The 19270-nt window shown below is 41.8% G+C and overlaps 2 protein-coding genes across 2 annotated transcripts; one reads left to right on the top strand and one right to left on the bottom strand.

The window, feature by feature from the left end:
• The first annotated feature begins 220 nt into the window (after nt 1-220).
• Nucleotides 221-994, top strand: sst2 (somatostatin 2). Its single transcript, XM_056264783.1, has 2 exons — nt 221-441; nt 576-994. Exons 1-2 carry the CDS (start codon nt 304-306, stop codon nt 765-767), a joined length of 330 nt encoding a protein of 109 aa, XP_056120758.1. The 5' UTR covers nt 221-303; the 3' UTR covers nt 768-994.
• A 1298-nt stretch (nt 995-2292) lies between these two features.
• On the bottom strand, nt 2293-9378 carry cwc25 (CWC25 spliceosome associated protein homolog). Its single transcript, XM_056264771.1, has 9 exons — nt 9257-9378; nt 8845-9017; nt 8426-8662; nt 6786-6855; nt 6235-6374; nt 6032-6101; nt 3058-3263; nt 2700-2864; nt 2293-2413 (listed from the first exon to the last, which is right to left on the bottom strand). The coding sequence occupies exons 1-9, from the start codon at nt 9272-9274 to the stop codon at nt 2299-2301; spliced, it is 1194 nt and encodes a 397-aa protein (XP_056120746.1). The 5' UTR covers nt 9275-9378; the 3' UTR covers nt 2293-2298.
• Nucleotides 9379-19270: the final 9892 nt, after the last annotated feature.

Below are 19270 nucleotides of genomic sequence, written 5' to 3'. Positions count from 1 at the left end.
TTATTGCTTCAGTTGGATGCACTTTGTTTAGACAGCAGGAAAACACAAATTAACAAAGATGGAAAACAAGATGTACCAGTAATTGAAGTTACATCTGACCCGAAGATACCAGCTGGGACCAGTTTAATTTGTTAATATTTAAATTGTAAAACTTGTCAGTGCGTAACTAATTTTGACTCTGTATGGGAGGAGGCATCAGTATAAAATACAGTCCAGATAAGCAAGGAACACACTAAGGGAGCACAGTGCAACAGAAAGGCTTGAACCAAGGTTGAACAAGCCACATCCTTCAAGACAGCAGAGATGACCTCCTCCCAACTACACCTCAGTGTCTCCCTGCTCTGTTTGGCCATGACAGCAGGCATCATATCAGGCGGTCGATCTCACATGGTCTTGAACTCTGCGCTTCAGGCATCTCATGGCACTTCAGCTGATGAAGAGGTAAGCTTTGAAGGTCACACTCAAAACCTCAACTCATTTGAATAGAAAGTAATACAACATCTTGGAAGCACATATCGTTGTTTTAAGGCATAATAAAAGTATTGCAACCTGAAAAAAATGCTTTAATTCTTCAGATGCCAGAGAGATACTCCCTTCCAGAGCTCCAGTGGTTGCTCAGTAACCCAGACCTAGCAGCCATCCAGTCTGACAGCCCATCTCTGGGATTACTACAGAATGGACTGGACCTAATGAGGAGAGACAATGGAGAAAAAGAGCGAAAGCCGGGCTGCAAGAACTACTTCTGGAAATCCAGAACAGCATGCTAACCACAGGCAGGCCAACGGGTCCAAACCTGAGGCATCCGCCACTATTGACACGCTGCCGATCACATGCTCGTTCTCTTTCCTGAATCCACACTCGTCGTATGACATTCACTGTCTTTGACAGGAGTGAGTCTGAGTAATTGTAGCCATTATCTGTGAAGAGTGTTCCTTAATCTCAGTATTATCTTGCTCTGAAGCATTGACTGCTTGCAATAAACTGAATACAGCATAAAAAAAATGCTGGCCTGTGATATTTTATTTGCTGCTGGGTTTATATATATATTAGATGTTACACAGACAATCTAAGTTCTACAACAATATATATATATATATACACACACACACATACACACCACAAATGACAAACCACATCCAACAGGAGTAATTGTATATGCAAAAGGAAGCTGTCTGAAAGAGATGTCTGGGTATTAACCTAGATTGGATAACAAAAAACAACAACATACAATCACAGCTGCAATTAAATGTGCACCTTGACACACCTTGAGCTCCACGGAGTCAATATTCATGGTCAGGCTGCAAATGCCAAACCTTTGGTCCAATGGTCCCAGCAGTGGAAATCTTGGGCTATGGACAATGTGAACAGGAGTCTACCTTCTCTTGTAATTCTCAGTGTGGAGAAGCCCCAGATCACCAAGAGTGTAGCATGACCAAAGGGAATCTCAGAGATGGATCAGTGATGGTTTGGGTTGTAATATCATGGCATTCCCTTGGCCCACTACTTGTGATAGAAGGGTGCGTCAATGCCAGTAGGTTGTGCCATGTATCAAAATAATACACACAGCAAGACAGAGTGGTTTGATGAACATGAAAGTGAACATCTCCCATGGCACAGTCACCAGATCTGAATGTTATCAAGCCACTTTGAGGGTGGAGTGAGTCAGAAAACATTTTCCTCCACCTGGCCAATGTTCTGCAAGAGGACTTTTTTTTTGTGTTTGTTTTTTACATTAGTTTATTTGCACAAATATAAATATACAAGAAAAACAAGAAAGTAAAACCCATGTGCTGTGCAGGGAGAGGCAACACAAAACAAAAATCCCAAAAGGGCTTATTTAAAGCCTCCAACAAAACAACAAAGACAAAAAAAAAAAAAAAAACTAATGAAATTAAAGAGCTAAATTTTAATAACAAATATATAATTGTATATGACAGCATCAAGTTAATTACAACATACAACAGGAAAGGCTTAAAAATTCCTCTGGCCACTGTTAGGGACTGTCATTCCTTAGATGAACTGATTCTGTATTGGCCACAAAAGGAGGCCCGACACCATAGTAATAAATTATTGTGGTCTAAAACCAGGTGTTTCAGTTTAATTGTCTAACGTGTGTGTGTCTCCGTGCCTGTGTCTGTGACTGGAGCTTGCTGATGACTGGAGAATGTTGGTTAAGTACAAAGCCCTTTTGCATTTTATTTACAAGCATGAGCTTCTATAAAAACGACAAATTTAAAACAATCTGAAACCAGTAAAATACAAAAGACAGAGGTAAAAGTTAGCATTTTTATGTTCTCCTCATCTCCTCATGAAGTTCTTCTCCAGAGCAGCAGGGGTCCTCTGAATGGAGTGAATGTTTCTTTTCACACGGTCCTCCAGAGACGACGTGGCAGCACTCTCTAGCTTCATGTCACTGTAAACAGATTACAGACACAAATTAATTTGTGAGCAAGACATTATTATCCAAATCATTTCTTAATGCTAAAAGTGCTTTGCCCATATGTGCATGTATGCTGGAGCAGAATTAAGATATTCCCGATTCCCACTTCTGTGCCAATTAACATAAACCATCAACTGTTCCATGGTGATCCAGAAGTTTACAACCAGGCTACCTTGTGTAGTCAAGTCCGTTTGCTACAAATAAAACCACTGGGTGCAACAGTATTAAGATTTCTGTTTTCAGGAATGAAAATACTGACTGTATGAAGCCAGCGTGACGGTCCTGTTTGGCACTGTCTCTGGCTTTCTCCTGGTCCTCTTGTCGCTTGTATCTCTGCACATTATTTTCCCTTTCAATTTCTCTTTCGCGGGCAAAATCCATCATTTCCCTTCTCTTCTTCTCCAACTCTTCAGATGAGAGGCGTCTGAGAGAAGGGAAAAATGTAGTTGCATTTTATGTGGCAAACAAAACTGAAAGCCTTCTACAGCTAAAGAAACAAATGTGATCATGCCAGAGGTTTCAACTCATGTTCAGAGTGACTGACACAGATGAACAAAACATTCATTCTTAATCATGTAATCTACTACATGATACAGCAACTCAAGGAAGTGTCATACTTGCTGTAATTGGTGTACTGCGGTCTTTGATGGCGGTCCCGGTGTCTCGGTGGGCTGGGGGCTTTGGTTTTAGGTCTTCGCTCGGACTCTCGAGAGGAAGGATTGTCCCTGTCTGCTTTGTGAGAAAACGGGGATCGACTCCTGTCTCTTGAATGGTGATCTGTGTGGTTAGACGCTGAAGAGTGATGGGATCTGCTTTCTGGTAACTGAAACAAGAAGAAAGGAGCACATTTCAAAGTTGGCACGAAACGGAAGTTGATGAAATGGCTTCTCCAACAAGAAAACAAGCGGGACTTGATTTAGTCCATCGGGAATTGATTGAATCAGTCAATCATTGTGGTTTGCTATTGGTGGGTCCCTCGTGCCAGTAAACATGTCATCAGAGAAGATCATTGCAAGAGGGAGGGGAAGTTATTTAAAGATTATGAGGACACATGAATAAAAAATAAATAAAAATAAATAAATAATGATGTACATATAAAAGGGTTCCCACACCTTGGTTAACTTCAAGGACTTTCCAGGTCCAATACCCTCGAATTCAAGGACTTAAAGGGTTAGTTCACCCAAAAATGAAAATTCTGTCAGTAATCACTCACCCTCATGTTGTTCCAACCCCGTAAGACGTTCGTTCATCTTCGGAACACAAATTAATATATTTTTGATTAAATCTGAGAGCTGGATCACTCCATAGGCTTCTTAAGGGATCGAAACTGGCCGGCCCAAAAGTTAAAATAGTCCAAGTGACTACAGTGGCTCAATCTTAAGTTTATCAAGCGACGAGAATACTTTTTGTGCGCAAAAAAAACAAACAAAAATAACGACTTTATTCAACTAATCATTTCCTTCTCTGTACGGCCGTGATATTTCACGTAGTGGAACTGCGCAAAGCTTCTAGGATGTACGTCACGCATCACACACATGACCAACGTCGGCCAATAGTGAGCCTGCGTGTGACGTGCAACCCAGAAGCTTTGCGCAATATCACTACGTGAAATATCAGGCCCTCAGAGAAGGAAATGATTAGTTGATTAAAGTCGTTATTTTTGTTTGTTTTTTTGCGCACAAAAAGTATTCTCGTCGCTTGATAAACTTAAGATTGAGCCACTGTAGTCACTTGGACTATTTTAACGATGCCTTTCATAACTTTTGGGCCGGCCAGTTTCGATCTCTTAAAGCCTTGTTCATACTCGACGCGTCCGCACGAGCGCGAGTCTCCGCTGACTGCGCGCGCACCTCTCCAAACGGACGAGGCGTTTATACTTGACGCGCTCGCCGTTGTGCTATTCTGTGAAACGACAGGGGGCGACTCCGAGTAATTCTCCTCTAAACCACCAGGAATCAGCAGTGAAGAAGTAGTTTGCCTTTTATTAGTAGTTTATTAATTGCTGATTCAAATAAAAAGAGTAATAAATGCAGTAGGTTTATTGTACTTTCACTGCATGTAAACTAGTTAAACTGAAGAGTGTTTAAACCTTAATTTCATTAGCAGGGCTTACTTCTGCTATTGTATGCTTATTTTGTAAATATAAGCAGTTACTTTAGACAAGTGCAAACTGGGTGCTTAATGCAAATGTGTTCCTATTCACAAAATGAGAGGTTTTTATGGTCGCCCATCAATGCAAATGTCTCTGTGTATAGATCATAAACATGCTGGTACAGACGTACCAGTTCGGCCAGATTCGGCTCGAAGTCGTTCATCTTCGGATGCGGCGCCGCGCGCGATGTTACAAAAATTGCCGTGCACACCGCCAGGCGAAATGGGGTCTTGCGCACGACCGCCCACACCGCAATGACGTCATTTTTGCAGCGCACACCTTCGCGCTCTTGCGGACGTGTCGAGTATAAACAAGGCTTAAGAAGCCTATGGAGGAGTGATCCAGCTTTCAGATTTAATCAAAAATATCTTAATTTGTGTTCCGAAGATGAACGAACGTCTTACGGGGTTGGAACAACATGAGGGTGAATAATTACTGACAGAATTTTCATTTTTGGGTGAACTAACCCTTTAATGTGGGGACATATTTCAAGTAAGAACAAGGTTACATCGTGTTACCTTGTAAGATACATTGTTACAGTTTTCATGTGTCATTTTTCAAAAGCATTTTTTTTTTTACTTTATTTTTGGCCATATGAAAGAGATCTGATATTCTATTTGTGGTATTTCTGTTTTGCATAAAACCGAAGAATATTGGGTACATCCTTTACTGTATTCTAAAATGATCTGATATTAACTTTTGCATGGATTTTATTGAAAAGAGCTTAGGCTCATGTAACCAGAAGTTTTAAGATATGAATATGCTTTTAAGTTTTTCTTGCCTCATGGTTTACATTATCTTAACAAGAAAAGCTATTCAACATTACATTAAATAAAATGTAATATTTGGGCAACAGATTATCACAAATGTTTTATGTTCATTGAACACAATATACAGTCATTGACTGAACATATTTGGGTTAGTATGCATAGGCCATGACGTGTTGGCGAAATAACACATTATTTCCGAAGGGAATAATATGGAATTTATTCTAGAAATCTTCTTGAACAAAATAAATTCAAGCATTTTCTATGTATGTTTATTTTCAAAAACTTTCCAGGGCCTTGAATTTTTGTTTCAGATTCACCCGTGGGAACCCTGATGGAAAAATCATATAATAATATTCCAGAAAAAAAAAGAAAAAAGAAAAGATTTGTCAATTTTGATTGCAAGGTGACTAAGAAAAAGTAATATTTGATAAATATTACCAGATCAATGTTAAGCAATGGTGTAGGAACATCATAACTAAAACTCTAAGTATTAAGTCATGCAGATCTAATAAGTACTCTAATCTAAGTGTCTATTACTGAGGTCAGGATGACCTATTATGGCAATGCAGAATGCCAATGAATTTAATTAAATATTAAAATTAAATAAAAGTTAATAATAAAAATCCAAAAGAAAAATGTCAGTGAGAAAGCCAGGGAGAAATCACTTACTTGAAGCCCATAGCCTGATTTATGATGTCCATTAGAGGTTGTCACATGATCTGATCGTTCTTCTTTGGACCTGGTTGGCCAAACAGACACACACACATTGTTTAAAAAGCTTATTTAAATTAAGTACACTACCTCCCAAACAAAGAGAGATTTGTGCCAGTAAATAAAACAATTTACAAGCTGATTAAAAATGTAATTTGTACCTATGCTTCCGGTCCTCCTCATCAGAGCTTGAACTCCTCTTTCTATGCTTTTTCTCCTTCCTCCTCTCTTTCTCCTCTCTTTTCTCCTTTTTGTCCTTCTTCCGTTTCTTCTTTTTCTCCTTCTCAAGATTATGACGCAACTATAGGGGTAGAAAACAGACATGGTTGAAACTCCATTCAAAATTCAACAAAAAATGGCTTTTAAATTGAATTTGAACTCAAGACAACAAAGAGAACGCATTATTCCAGTTAGAATTTTACTTTAAATGGAAAAGTTCACTGAGACAAAAAATGTTTTTAATTAAAAAGAAAAACATTATATTTAATAAATGAACTTTTATCTTGTGGACAAGAGTGAAATAACACTTAATTTCCCATAATTCCATTAACTGATGAATTTCTTGGATTGTAATTGGGTAAATTCCTATTGTCAATTAAACTTCCAGTGCAAAAGGTGTGACCAGTTAGTGTCAAATTCCAAAATAATTAATTAAAAGGGAGTTAACTCTTCCATTCTGACCACTAAATATCATGCAAAATATACTACTCACCATCTTTTGGATTTCTTTCATTTTAACAGGATTTGTAAGAACTCCTCTCTTCTTCTCTTCCTCCCGTTTGCTGAAAACAAACATGGATTATATACTGTGAACATTTTATTTGACCAGCACTTGAAGGAATATTTCCAGACCCAGATAAATATAAGCTCAAGCTACACATAATTTTAACTCGTCGCTTGTTTTTTTTAAAACAGTTGTTTGACGTTGCTAACAGAAGAGTAGTGTGTTGCAGCCATCATTGACAGCTTTTTTCTTTTCTTCTTAAAGACAAAGGCCATAGTTTATTCATTATTAAACCCCTCATTAAAGGGATAGTTCATCCCATAATTTACTCACCCTGAAGCCATCCTATGTGTATATGACTTTCTTCTTTCAGCCAAACACAATCAGCGTTATATAAAAAAATATCCCAGCTCTTCCCAGCTTTATAATGGGATAGAGCCTGAGTTTTTGAAGCTCCAAAAAGCATATCCATCCATCATAAAAGTAATCCATATGGCTCCAGTGGGTTAATAAAGGCCTTCTGAAACGAGGCCATGCGTTTTTGAAAGTAAATATCCATATTATAACTATAATCACTGGCTTCCAGTAACAGCTGTACTATTTGCCCTATTTGTTTGAACCACGAGAGGCGTCTACTCTCACCAAAAGCCCTATTGGGACGGGATTTGTCTGTAATAATAATGGCCAATTCGCACGGGATAAGAAAACTCAGTAAAACTAGCAGAAGTGGGAGGTGTAACTCGATTTACGCACCTCCGTCACCTTTCTGTCCTCATGTGCGTATTACGTTGCTTCATAATATCATGTGCGCAAACACATAACCTATATTTATATATATAAAACCGTAAAATCTGGTCATATGATGTATTAATTAGATTCCGATTGGATTATGTTAGTAATAGGCACTTACATTAACGCTAAAAGAAGTTTCGTTCCTCTGACAAGTGCTTTCAACCTTCTTTTTGATCTTAATGGTATGTGGAAAACACTCGAGTTTTTCCACAGACTTGTCCCAACGTCTAGAACGCAACTGAATGCTTTTTCAAGCGCCTCCATACTTGGAAAAAAACTGCGAAAACTAGTTTTAAACAGGAAATGACGAAATATTTACGTACATATTTACAGCGGGTCTATTCACACGTGATTAGTATTATCTGAGGTCATTTTTCCGGACCTTTTTACAGAAGGTAAAAGTCGCCGTAATCTTTACTGACATTGTCCGTAATGATTACTGAGAAGGCACATTCGGACAGGACTAAAATCACTGAGAAGCTCTGGTAATTATTACTTTACCCCACTTCTCCATGTTAAACTAATCCCGCCCGAATAGGGCTTAAGGTTACATCAGTCGTCAGGTCAGAGGTCACTCTTCGGCCGGAACTAGACTCGCGTACGGCCGTTATCGGAAGCCAGCGATTATAAATAAAAAGTTATAAACATGGATATTTTTCTTTCAAAAAAAGCCCTGGAGCCGTATGGATTACTTTTATGATGAATGGATGCGCTTTGTGCTGTTCCGCAAATATACCGAACCATGACTCCAAAACCAAGGTACGCACCAAACTGACATTTTTGTGAATCATTACAAGCCTTCTAGGTAAAAATAAAAATCCACCATTCCAGCTTACCGGATCTCAAAAAGAGGGTCTTCTCTGATCTTAGCAGCCATATCATTAGTAGAGGCAGAACCTGTGGGGTTAAATATGGAGCCAGGCAGAAGGCCCGTCTCAGCCGATGGCCCGCTCTCAGGCTCCTCGAACTGCTGGGTGATCTGCTTGTCAATGGGGCGACCCATAAGGTATTCATCCCGAGAGATCTGTCCCGCTGGACCCTGGTACATCCAGTCCAGACGGTCATCTTTCTTCCTGCAATAGTGAGGAATTTAATATTACATTACAGGCTACAGAAACCAGAGTTTGTTGTTATTATGTCTAATTATTGAATTTATTGAAAGGATAGCCCCTTGAGATGTAACATCTCATTTTCGAGAGATTATGTGTTATACTATGAAATAGCATGGTGCTGGGGTTGACTGAATGTTACACACTTTACAGCGCCTGTCTCTTGCGCATATCTGGTCATCTCTTCTCGGGCTCGCTCATCTTTAAGCTCCTTTTGCAGTTCCTCGATCTTCTTCCTCTCAGCCTCATGTTTCTGCTCCGCTTTCCACACTCGCTCGATGTTCTTCAGAGTTTGCGGATGCCAACTCTTTTTCAAGTTCTGGTGAGATTCGCCGGAGATGAATAAGAGTAAGTCAGATTTAGAAGACAAAAGATGTGGAGATGTGAATCACTTTTATTTAAATGGCCAGACTTGTTTAAAAATAAACTTCATCGTTAAAATAATTAAATTGGTGGTATCCATAAGCCGAATTAAACTAAGCCACGCAGATTATCATTAGCAACTGGCTTCTAGTGATTTAACATGACTGCGCTACTGACAAAACAAATTGTACTTACAAGGTCACCACCTCCCATGTTGTTGAGGCTGTACTTATATTATAATATGTTACAATTTATTATTTTAAACCCACAATCCTAATGTCGATAGCATACATCTACACTTCCATTTTTGTTGTGGAACGAAGCTCGAACGTACTTCCGGTTCAACCATACGTTTGCAAAATAAAAGTCCTCGTGACAGTAGTGTGAGCTGCACTGCAGTTTATTTCTGCTATTCAAATAAAAAATATATAAAAAGGACTTTTGATCTAGCTCATACAGCTCACATCTCCCGAAACCTTCAGGATCAGTAGCAGGATATACTATGGATTCGGGAGCGCGGCGTCACAGCAGCCCTGCGATCAAAATATTGAATTAATGTGCTTTTTGTAAAGGCCATCTTCTTTTCAGACAGATAGATAGAGAGATAGATAGATAGACACTCTTAGACAGACAGATAGATAGATAGACAGACAGACAGATAGAGAGATAGATAGATAGACACTCTTAGACAGACAGATAGATAGATAGACAGACAGACAGACAGACAGATAGATAGATAGATAGATAGATAGATAGATAGATAGATAGATAGATAGATAGATAGATAGATAGATAGATAGATAGATAGACAGACAGACAGACAGATTCTTAGACAGACAGATAGATAGAAAGATATATCGATCGATCGATCGATAGATCGATAGATAGTCAGACAGACAGATAGATAGATAAATAGATAGATAGACAGACATATTCTTAGATAGATAGATAAATAGATAGATAGATAGATAAACAGATACACAGACAGACAGACAGACACATACAGAAAGATAGATAGATAGATAGATAGATAGATAGATAGATAGATAGACAGACAGACAGATTCTTAGATAGACAGGCAGACAGACTGACAGACAGATTCTTAGACAGATGATAGATAGAAAGATAGATCGATAGATAGATAGTCAGACAGACAGACATAGATAGATAGATAGATAGATAGATAGAGAGATAGACAGATAGACAGACACACAGATTCTTAGACAAACAGATATATAGAAAGATATATAGACAGACAGACAGATTCTCAGACAGATAGATAGATAGATAGATAGATAGATAGAAAGATCGATCGATCGATAGATAGACAGACAGACATACATATTCTTAGATAGATAGATAGATAGATAGATAGATAGATAAACAGATAGACAGACAGACAGAAGGACAGATTCATATACAGATAAATAGACAGACAAACAGACAGATAGATAGATAGATAGACAGACAGACAGACAGACAGACAGATAGAGAGACAGACAGACAGACATACAAATAGATAGATAGATAGATAGATAGATAGATAGATAGATAGATAGATAGATAGATAGATAGATAGATAGATGACAGACAGACAGACAGATTCTTAAATAGATAGATAGATAGATAAATAGACAGACAGACAGATTCTCAGACAGACAGATAGATAGAAAGATAGATCGATAGACAGGCAGAAAGACAGACAGACAGACAGACAGACAGATAGATAGATAGATAGATAGATAGATAGATAGATAGATAGATAGATAGATAGATAGATAGATAGATAGATAGATAGATAGATTGACAGACATACATATTCTTAGATCGATAGATAGATAGATAGATAGATAGATAGATAGATAGATAGATAGATAAACAGATAGACAGACAGACAGACAGACATACAGACAGATAGATAGATGATAGATAGACAGACAGACATATTCTTAGATCGATAGATAGATAAACAGATAGACAGACAGACAGACATACAGATAGATAGATAGATAGATAGGTAGATGAAAGACAGACAGACAAACAGACAGATTCTTAGATAGATAGATAGATAGACAGAAAGACAGACAGATTCTCAGACAGACAGATAGATAGAAAGATAGATCGATAGACAGACAGACAGACAGACAGACAGACAGACAGACAGATAGATAGATAGATAGATAGATAGATAGATAGATAGATAGACAGACAGACATATTCTTAGATAGATAGATAGATAGATAGATAGATAGATAGATAGATAGATAGATAGATAGATAGATATTTGTATTTGTTCTTTATTGTCATTGTTAAAAAATAACAACGAAATAACATCTGCTGAGATAGATAGATAGATGAAAGACAGACAGACAGACAGACAGACAGACAGACAGACAGACAGATTCTTAAATAGATAGATAGATAGACAGAAAGACAGACAGATTCTCAGACAGACAGATAGATAGAAAGATAGATCGATAGACAGGCAGACAGACAGATAGATAGATAGACAGACAGACATATTCTTAGATAGATAGATAGATAAACAGATAGACAGACAGACAGACATACAGACAGATAGATAGATAGATAGATAAATAGATAGATAGATAGATAGACAGACATATTCTTAGATAGATAGATAAATAGATAGATAGATAAACAGATACACAGACAGACAGACAGACAGATTCACATACAGATAGATAGATAGATAGATAGACAGATTCTTAGATAGACAGACAGACAGACTGACAGACAGATTCTTAGACAGATAGATAGTTAGAAAGATAGAAAGATAGATCGATAGTCAGATAGTCAGACAGACAGACAGACAGACAGATAGATAGATAGATAGATAGATAGATAGATAGATAAATAGATTGATAGATAGACAGACAGACAGACAGACAGACAGACAGACAGACAGATAGATAGATAGACAGACAGACAGACAGACAGATTCTTAGACAGAGAGATATATAGAAAGATATATAGACAGACAGATTCTCAGACAAATATATAGAGACAGATAGATAGATAGAAAGATCAATCGATCGATCGATAGACAGACAGACAGACAGAAAGACATATTCTTAGATACATTTAAAAAAAATGGTTTTGTGGCTCTGTTATTTTTACCCAAGTATGTTTTGTTAAAGTAACACACATATATTTCTTTTACCACCAAAACACTATTGTATTGCATTTAATTAACTTAACCTGTCACTCAAAAAAATGACTCTTTAAACTTACTCAATTTAATTATGGACAGTGGTTCCACACAAGCACATTATTTTTTATTAACATTAATGGAATTTGTTGAATCTATGTAAGCTCCTTGTGTTGTGACAACACAACTGAATCAGAAAGAATCTATGTGAAATAGTAATGTCCAAACAAATCAATGGAATTGCTTCCCTGTAACTGATACAGACTTAACTGAACCGATATAGACTTTCATCGAACCTTCGTACAAGGTTAAAAACTAGTTCAAATGTGGCCATTGTGGACATATTTTCAGCATCATTTATGGTCTCATTTAGACGGAATTACTTTGATTATTGCTGTCAGATGATCTTAGTGAGAATTAGCAGAAGTTTAGATATTTAGATTATTAGATATTTAGATATTTGTTTCATTTGAAGTGTCACCATTGTGGTGATCAGTGTTTGCTTTAGTTGGGCTCTTGGTCCCTGTAGTTCCCTTTCGAGGGAACTCGCGATGCGTCACTTGACGCTTTGGGAACGCCCCCAGCGTGCATGCGTCTGAGCATCAATGTCAACTAGTCCAATGGAAAGAATGAGCGTCACGGGCGGGTGACGTCATGACCAGGAAGGGATAAAGGCTCACCCGGTGAAACGCGGCATTAGCTTCTGTGTCTCAGCAAGCGATCTGTGTCATTTTGTCTCTGTCTATTTACTGTTGTCTGTTGCGGAAAAGGATGGAAACTAAACAAGTGTACAAACAGTGTGCTTCTCCCTGCCCGCGTTATTTAACGGGTGGGGACACACACGAGCTTTGTGTCGTTTGTTTGGGAGTGGAGCATGCGGTCTCAGCCTTCGAGGGGGCTGAGTGCCAGCATTGTGAGATGTTACCGCTTCGCATGCTCCGCTCTCGCCTGTCACTCTTTGATAAAGAGAGTGGGCAGGCTCGCGATCCACAGGGATCAGGACCCGCGTCTGCTGAGGCAGCGCGGAGAATGCATTCCTGGGGATCGCAAAAGGATCTTTCGGAGGGGTTGGAGACGGGTCCGAGGGCTCTTTCTCCTTCCTTACCCGAGAGATCCAGTGCTCTCTCCCCGGTGTCGGAAGCACGCTCTGCGGTTTCTTCCGCCCGGGGAGAGAGCCCTCCATTACTTTATTGCTCTTCCTCCGAGGAGGTTGATGTGATGAGTGTGGAGAGTGTAAGCACACACATGGGGGAAAGAGATTCACAATTTATTTCCCCAGCATATGATGAGCTGGTGGATGTTATGTCGCGGGCTGTAGAGAAGTTAAATATTGAATGGCCATCTGAGAAGAAGGGCGCTCGTCCCAAAAGCAAATTAGATGAGCGCTTTTTATCTTCCACCACATTATCTCCACCACGAGGGCTTCCATTTTTTCCCGATTTGCACAATGAAATTTCTAAATCGTGGGATAAACCATATTCATCACGTCTTTTCAGCCCTCATGTTAACACTTATTCGAGAATAAGAGGGCTGAAAGAGTATGGTTATGAGGCGATGCCCCAGGCGGAAGAGAATTTAGCCAGTTATCTTTCCCCTGGTCCCGCATCGTCTCTGAAAGCCTCGGCTTTGCCCACTAGACCGCTTAAAGCCACTTCGGTGTTAGTGGGCAAAGCTTATACGGCAGCAGGTCAAGCTGGAGCATGTCTGCATACTATGGCAGTGCTCCAGGCTTATCAAGCTGACCTGCTGGGGGATCTGGATAGTAGTGAGGGAGTCAGTCATGACGATATTCGTGAACTTCGTCGGGCTACCGATCTTTCTCTCAGGGCTACTAAGGAGACCGCCAGAGCAATTGGGCGGTCTATGGCAGCCTTGGTAGCTACTGAGAGACATTTATGGTTAAATCTGTCTGATATTAAAGAAAAAGATCGAGCTTTTTTATTAGATGCTCCGCTTGAACCTTCTGGTCTCTTCGGCGACGCAGTCCACGCGGTCGTCGAGAGATTTCAGGAGTCAAAGAAGCAAGCGGACGTTTTTAAAAAGTTTCTCCCTCGCCGGGTCCAGCCCCCTGGGACTGCTGGGCGTGAGCAGCCCCAGCCGTCGAGCTCATCATATCGTGTGCATCAGAAAGAGAGTGTTGCGTCTCGTGCACCTCCACGTAGAGACTGGAGACGGACGCAACCCTCTCAACCGAAGTCTTCTAAGTCGAAGCCGGATCTGAGGACCGTTCTTCAGGCGAAGAAGACTTCGGTTCAAAAAAAAAAAAGGTCCTGATGTTCATGCATCAGGCCTGTGAGGACAGCCCCGACCGAAGTGGAGCGGTGTACACCTCATTATACGGTGCCCGTTCCATTTCGGGGTCCTCACGAGACCGTTCTGCCAACCCTGCCACCCTTGGTGCTTCAGGGCGCAGCGGTCTCCAGCGAGTCGCTGATGCTATGCTGCGGCACAGCATCGGTTTCGCGCCCTCTGAGGGGGGCCTTAGAGCGGCCAGTTCAGGTAGTTCCTGCCATTATGTTTCAGGCTCCGGAATTGGCTGTCTCGATAACACCAGAGACCAGCCTCGAGAGGCTGGTTCCCTTAGTAAATTTTCTGGCAGCGTGGAAGCTTCTGCCGAATATTTCTCATTGGGTCCTGCAGATTGTAGAGAAAGGATACAGAATCCAGTTTGGTTCTCGTCCTCCTCGTTACAACGGGGTGCTGCCCACAGTGGTGCATCCCGAGCAGGCTCTGGTAATGGAGCAAGAGGTAAAGGCCCTGTTAGCAAAGGAAGCTATAGAACAGGTGTACTCACCCGACAGAGAGTCGGGTTTTTACAGCCGTTATTTCATTGTTCCAAAAAAGGATGGGGGGTTGCGTCCCATTTTAGATCTTCGTCTGTTGAATCGTTCAGTACAGAAACTCAAGTTCAAGATGCTGACACTCAAACAGATCGTGACTCAAATCAGATCCGAGGACTGGTTTGTCACGATAGATCTGAAGGACGCCTACTTCCATGTCTCCATCCTCCCTCAGCACAGGAAGTTCCTAAGGTTTTCTTTCGGGGGCAAAGAATACCAATATCGGGTTCTTCCTTTCGGTCTAGCTTTATCACCCCGCACGTTCACGAAATGCGTGGATGCAGCTCTAGCCCCTCTCAGGCTTCAGGGCATACGTATTCTGAACTACATCGACGACTGGCTGATTCTGGCGGAATCAGAGCAGTTGGCGGTTCGGCACCGAGGTGTCGTTCTCGCCCATATGCAGATGTTGGGGTTGAGGCTCAACGCCAAGAAGAGTGTTCTTTCTCCAGTACAGAGAACCACTTTCCTTGGTGTGGTATGGGATTCAGTGACGATGCGGGCCACTCTATCGCCCGTTCGTGTAGCTGCTATCCTGACAGCCACCAAAGAGCTAAAGCTAGGCCAGTCACGCACTGTGAAACAGTTCGAGAGACTGTTGGGTCTCTTGGCGGCAGCGTCCAACGTGATTCCTTTTGGCCTGCTGTACATGAGACCTTTGCAGTGGTGGCTCAGGACCAGGGGGTTCTCCCCGAGGGGAAACCCACTTCGTATGATCAAGATCACGCGGCGATGCCTTCGTGCCTTGGTTATATGGAAAAAACACTGGTTCTTAACCCAGGGTCCGGTGTTGGGAGCTCTCTGCCATCGAGTTACGATCTCGACAGATGCTTCCCTCACCGGCTGGGGAGCGGTAATGGAAGGCCGCTCGGTTCAGGGTCTGTGGAAAAGTCATCATCTTTCGTGGCACATCAATTGCCTGGAGATGATGGCTGTCTTCAATGCGTTGAGACAGTTTCTCCCAGACCTGAGGGGCCATCATGTGCTTGTACGAACAGACAACACATCAGTGGTCTCTTATCTGAACCGTCAGGGGGGTCTGCGGTCGCGTCCGCTCTGCAAACTGGCGCACCAGATCCTCCTGTGGTCTCTGGGGAAGGTACTCTCCCTGAGGGCAGTGTATATTCCTGGGGACCAGAATGTGGGGGCAGACATCCTGTCGAGGCAGGAGCTGAGGCCAGGGGACTGGAGACTCCACCCCGAGGCGGTGGAAAAAATTTGGGAGTTTTACGGCCAAGCAGAGGTGGATCTGTTTGCGTCTCAGCACACGACGCACTGTCCACTTTGGTTCTCCCTTACTCACCCAGCCCCCCTGGGGCTGGATGCTATGGTGCAGACGTGGCCGAGGCTACGTCTGTACGCATTTCCCCCTGTTGCTCTGCTCCCAGGAGTTCTGGAACGAGTCCGCCAGTACGGAATAAGCCTACTGCTTGTAGCACCACGCTGGCCGAGTCGGATCTGGTTTGCGGACCTGATCCATCTCTTAGACGGTCCTCCCTTGGAGATCCCGATCAGGAGAGACCTTCTGTCTCAGGCCGGGGGCACAATATTTCACCCTCGACCAGAGATTTGGAACCTGTGGGTTTGGCCTCTGAGGGGGCCCAACTCATAGAGAGTGGTCTCTCAGCTGAGGCTGCTGAGACCATCCTAAGCTCCAGAGCTCCAGCTACTAGGAAACTATATGCGCTGAAATGGAAAGTTTTTTCTGTATGGTGTCACCGACATCAGTGGGATCCGGTTAACTGTTCTGTGAACACAGTACTCGAGTTCTTGCAGGAGCGCTTTACGTCAGGTTTATGTCCTTCCACACTTAAGGTTTACGTGGCGGCCATTGCGGCTTACCACGCCCTGGTTGGGGGTACATCGTTGGGTCGAGACCCCCTGATTACACGTTTCCTTCGTGGCACATTGAGGCTGAGGCCTGCAACTCGCACTAGGGTGCCAGCTTGGGATTTGGCAATAGTACTAGAAGGCCTGTCTAGGGCTCCATTCGAGCCCTTAGATTCGGTTTCAGAGAAATTTCTTACCCTTAAGACTATCTTTCTGCTAGCTATTTCGTCCCTTAAGAGAGTTGGAGACCTTCAGGCCCTTTCGGTTTCCCCCACTTGCCTTGAATTTGCACCGGGGATGGTCAAGGCGTTCTTATATCCAAAACAGGGATACGTCCCTAAGGTGCCGACCTTGATTCCGAGGCCTATCGTGCTGCAGGCTTTCTGTCCTCCTCCTTTTACATCTGCGGACCAGGAAAGGCTGAACCTCTTGTGTCCAGTGCGAGCACTGGATACTTATGTTCATCGGACATCGTCTATGAGGAAGTCCGACCAGTTATTTATTTGCTTTGGATCACCTAAGAAGGGTCTTCCTGCTTCTAAACAGACGGTTAGCAAGTGGATAGTCGAGGCTATTTCACTTGCATACGAGTACTCTGACCATCCGTGTCCCTTGGTGGTCAGAGCTCACTCAACGAGGGGTATGGCGGCCTCTAAAGCCTTGTTATTTGGGGTTTCCCTCCAAGACGTTTGTGATGCGGCAGGCTGGTCCTCACCGCTCACATTCGTCAGGTTTTACAGTTTGGACCTGGATGCTGCCCCAGGTTCTCAGGTGCTTAGTGCTTAGTTCCAACAGACTGACACTCAGGTACTTGGAATTCTGGCGGTTTGGGTATTCTCGTTCCCAAAGCGTCAAGTGACGCATCGCGAGTTCCCTCGAAAGGGAACGTCTCAGGTTACTACTGTAACCATAGTTCCCTGAGAAAGGGAACGAGACGATGCGTCACCCTGCCATACTTCCTGCTTCCCTGTGATCGGCTTGCTTCGACTTTTTGAAGCTAATGCCGCGTTTCACCGGGTGAGCCTTTATCCCTTCCTGGTCATGACGTCACCCGCCCGTGACGCTCATTCTTTCCATTGGACTAGTTGACATTGATGCTCAGACGCATGCACGCTGGGGGCGTTCCCAAAGCGTCAAGTGACGCATCGTCTCGTTCCCTTTCTCAGGGAACTATGGTTACAGTAGTAACCTGAGACGATTTCACTTTATATTTTCATTGGCTGCTGTAACTGTGTGTTTGTATAACACAATTGTTGTGGCAGAGAAAGCCAAGAAAAAGTTAGATCAGGTGTTATCAGCTCAATGTTGATGATGAAATAATCATCACAAATCAAGTTTCAAATGTTTAGTTTAAAATTGTATTTATGTTTGGCATTACCAACCTTGTGGAAGTGCAATATTGGTGCCAATAGAATAAGAAATATTTGTAAAATATAAAAAGCATGTGCAAATGATGTTTTGAGCAAATGTATTATGTAGTCACACACAGACATCATGATTTTGGATATGAATCACAACAACAGTGACAATCAAAACAAAAAAGCTTGGGAATCAATGATGAGTTTTGAACTATGAAAGCTACCCATCATGCATTGCAGCATGACCTTTTTTTATTGTCACCATTGTTGTGATCATATGCAAAATCTTGATGTCTGTGTGTGACAACATGATATGTTTGCTCTGAACATCGTATGCACATAATTTTTATCCTCCTCTAAATAAGTGATCATAAAAATGCTATTGGTGCCAGTATTGCAGATCCACATGGTGGCGGCTAGAAATGCGAAAGTGTCTGACAACATTAGATGCATGTTTTGTGAAGCTTTCATCATCAACATCAACATGAACATGAAGCTGATAACACCTGGGGCCCTATCTTGCACCCGACGCAAATGACTTTGTACACTGACGCATGTATCATTCCTATTTTGCACCCGCGCAAAGCGGACTTTTCCCTCCACAGACGCACGTCGGTTAACTAAGAAATACACTTGCGCTCCCCGGGGCGGTTCAGCGCAAAGAGGAGGCGTGTTCCGGCGCAAACTTTCCCTCATGCTATTTTGCTGTTCTATAAAACAATTGCGCCACTGACCAGAAAAAAAGTAGTCTAAAGTCAGTAGCGCGTTGCGCGTTGTTCTTTATGCTATTTTAAGGGCGCATGCTTGACCATAATGTAGCGGGTGCACAACGCGCACACACTTTGATTCTCTCATCTAAGCAGCAGTTTTCATTTTTGCAAATCATACATTATTAAGATAGATAGATAGATAGATAGATAGATAGATAGATAGATAGATAGATAGATAGATAGATAGACAATTTATTATAAAAGCATACATGTAGCTTACACATTTACCCAAATTATAC

The sequence above is a fragment of the Rhinichthys klamathensis genome, unplaced genomic scaffold, assembly GCF_029890125.1.
Source record: "Rhinichthys klamathensis goyatoka isolate OS25496 unplaced genomic scaffold, OSU_Roscu_1.1 h1tg000011l_1, whole genome shotgun sequence".
In the NCBI taxonomy this organism is placed as follows: Eukaryota; Metazoa; Chordata; class Actinopteri; order Cypriniformes; family Leuciscidae; genus Rhinichthys; species Rhinichthys klamathensis.
The sequence above is the reverse complement of the archived record's forward strand: the minus strand, read 5'-3'. Positions and strand labels throughout refer to the sequence as shown.

Excerpts from the sequence above, each read along its gene's own strand:
- sst2 (XM_056264783.1), top strand. The coding sequence starts at position 304 with ATGACCTCCTCCCAACTACACCTCAGTGTCTCCCTGCTCTGTTTGGCC. Across the intron at positions 442-575 it reads GCACTTCAGCTGATGAAGAG|ATGCCAGAGAGATACTCCCT; the intron begins GTAAGCTTTGAA and ends TTAATTCTTCAG.
- cwc25 (XM_056264771.1), bottom strand. Across the intron at positions 3,264-6,031 it reads AATCAGGCTATGGGCTTCAA|TTACCAGAAAGCAGATCCCA; the intron begins GTAAGTGATTTC and ends TTCTTGTTTCAG. Across the intron at positions 2,414-2,699 it reads CGTCACGCTGGCTTCATACA|TGACATGAAGCTAGAGAGTG; the intron begins GTCAGTATTTTC and ends ATCTGTTTACAG.